Source organism: Carlito syrichta, unplaced genomic scaffold, assembly GCF_000164805.1.
Source record: "Carlito syrichta isolate Samal-C Ts95f unplaced genomic scaffold, Tarsius_syrichta-2.0.1 Scaffold149186, whole genome shotgun sequence".
NCBI classification, from domain to species: Eukaryota; Metazoa; Chordata; class Mammalia; order Primates; family Tarsiidae; genus Carlito; species Carlito syrichta.
The window spans coordinates 789-1,686 of NW_007093282.1; the positions used below are offsets into that span (position 1 = coordinate 789).

The following is an 898-nucleotide window of genomic DNA, read 5'->3' on the forward strand; positions in this document are numbered from 1 at the left end:
TGGGTGGCAGCAGCGGCGGCGTGGAGACCGCGGTGGACTTCTACGGGCGCACGTCGCCCGGCCAGTTTGGAGCGCTGGGGCCTTGCTACAATCCTGGCGGGCAGCTCGGAGTGGGCAGCGGAGGCACCTACCATGCTCGCCATGCCGCCGCCTATCCTGGTGGGATGGATCGGTTCGTGTCCGCCATGTGAGCCGAGCGTAGGGACGAAAACTCACAGATACCTCGGCTGTCCACACGAACTGTTTTCCCAGAGACCAGAGAACAGGACTGGAGGGAGGACCCCGTTGGGACCCACATGGAAGGGATCCAGCCGGCCGTAGGCTCAGTCTCCCGGCGCATCGGGATACACCGGGTTTACTTTGCAAATGGGAGGAGGGCGAGGCAGCCAGAGCCCTTGGACTGGCCCAAGGGACCCTCGATGGGGCAAAGCCCCAAAGGACCTGCCTTTCTACCGTTTTACCAGCGTGGTGTCTACACCAGCGCCCAGGGTTCGCATTATGAAGAGTCACTTCGCTTCACTCTTCCTTGTGCTGCTGAAAACTCGGACCTTTTTTTTACAGAGTTTCAGCCTCTTGTGCCTTTGACTAGTTAAAAGGCTCTGACAGCGCCTTTCTTAAAGTGAGGAGGACAAGTTTGCAAGAGAAGTGGCTTTTTGTTTGTTTGCTTGCTTATGGGAGAGATCTCTGCTCCTATTGACCTGGGCTGGTTTTCCCTGCCTCTAGAACTGCAGACCTAGCCCTGAGTCTGAATCGTGCCTGTCTGCTTGCCAGGATGACCCAGTCTGCTCACCTGAACCTTCTCTTAGTACACAAGAGAGCTGCAGGGCTCTATCCCCACCCCCTTCATTATCTTTAAGTGCCCCATCTTCTCGGATGCTGGCTGCATCCGTGGCCACCC

General features: G+C 57.5%; 1 protein-coding gene across 1 annotated transcript in view; it reads left to right on the top strand.

The window, feature by feature from the left end:
* The window catches only part of FOXE1 (forkhead box E1), a gene marked incomplete at its 5' end in the record, with an annotated part of 975 nt that extends 784 nt beyond the window's left edge, over nt 1-191 (top strand). The window contains one exon of the mRNA XM_021708816.1: nt 7-191. Within this exon, the coding sequence (XP_021564491.1) occupies nt 7-191 (185 nt within the window). The remainder of the gene's footprint in view (nt 1-6) is intronic.
* Between the last annotated feature and the right edge of the window lie 707 nt (nt 192-898).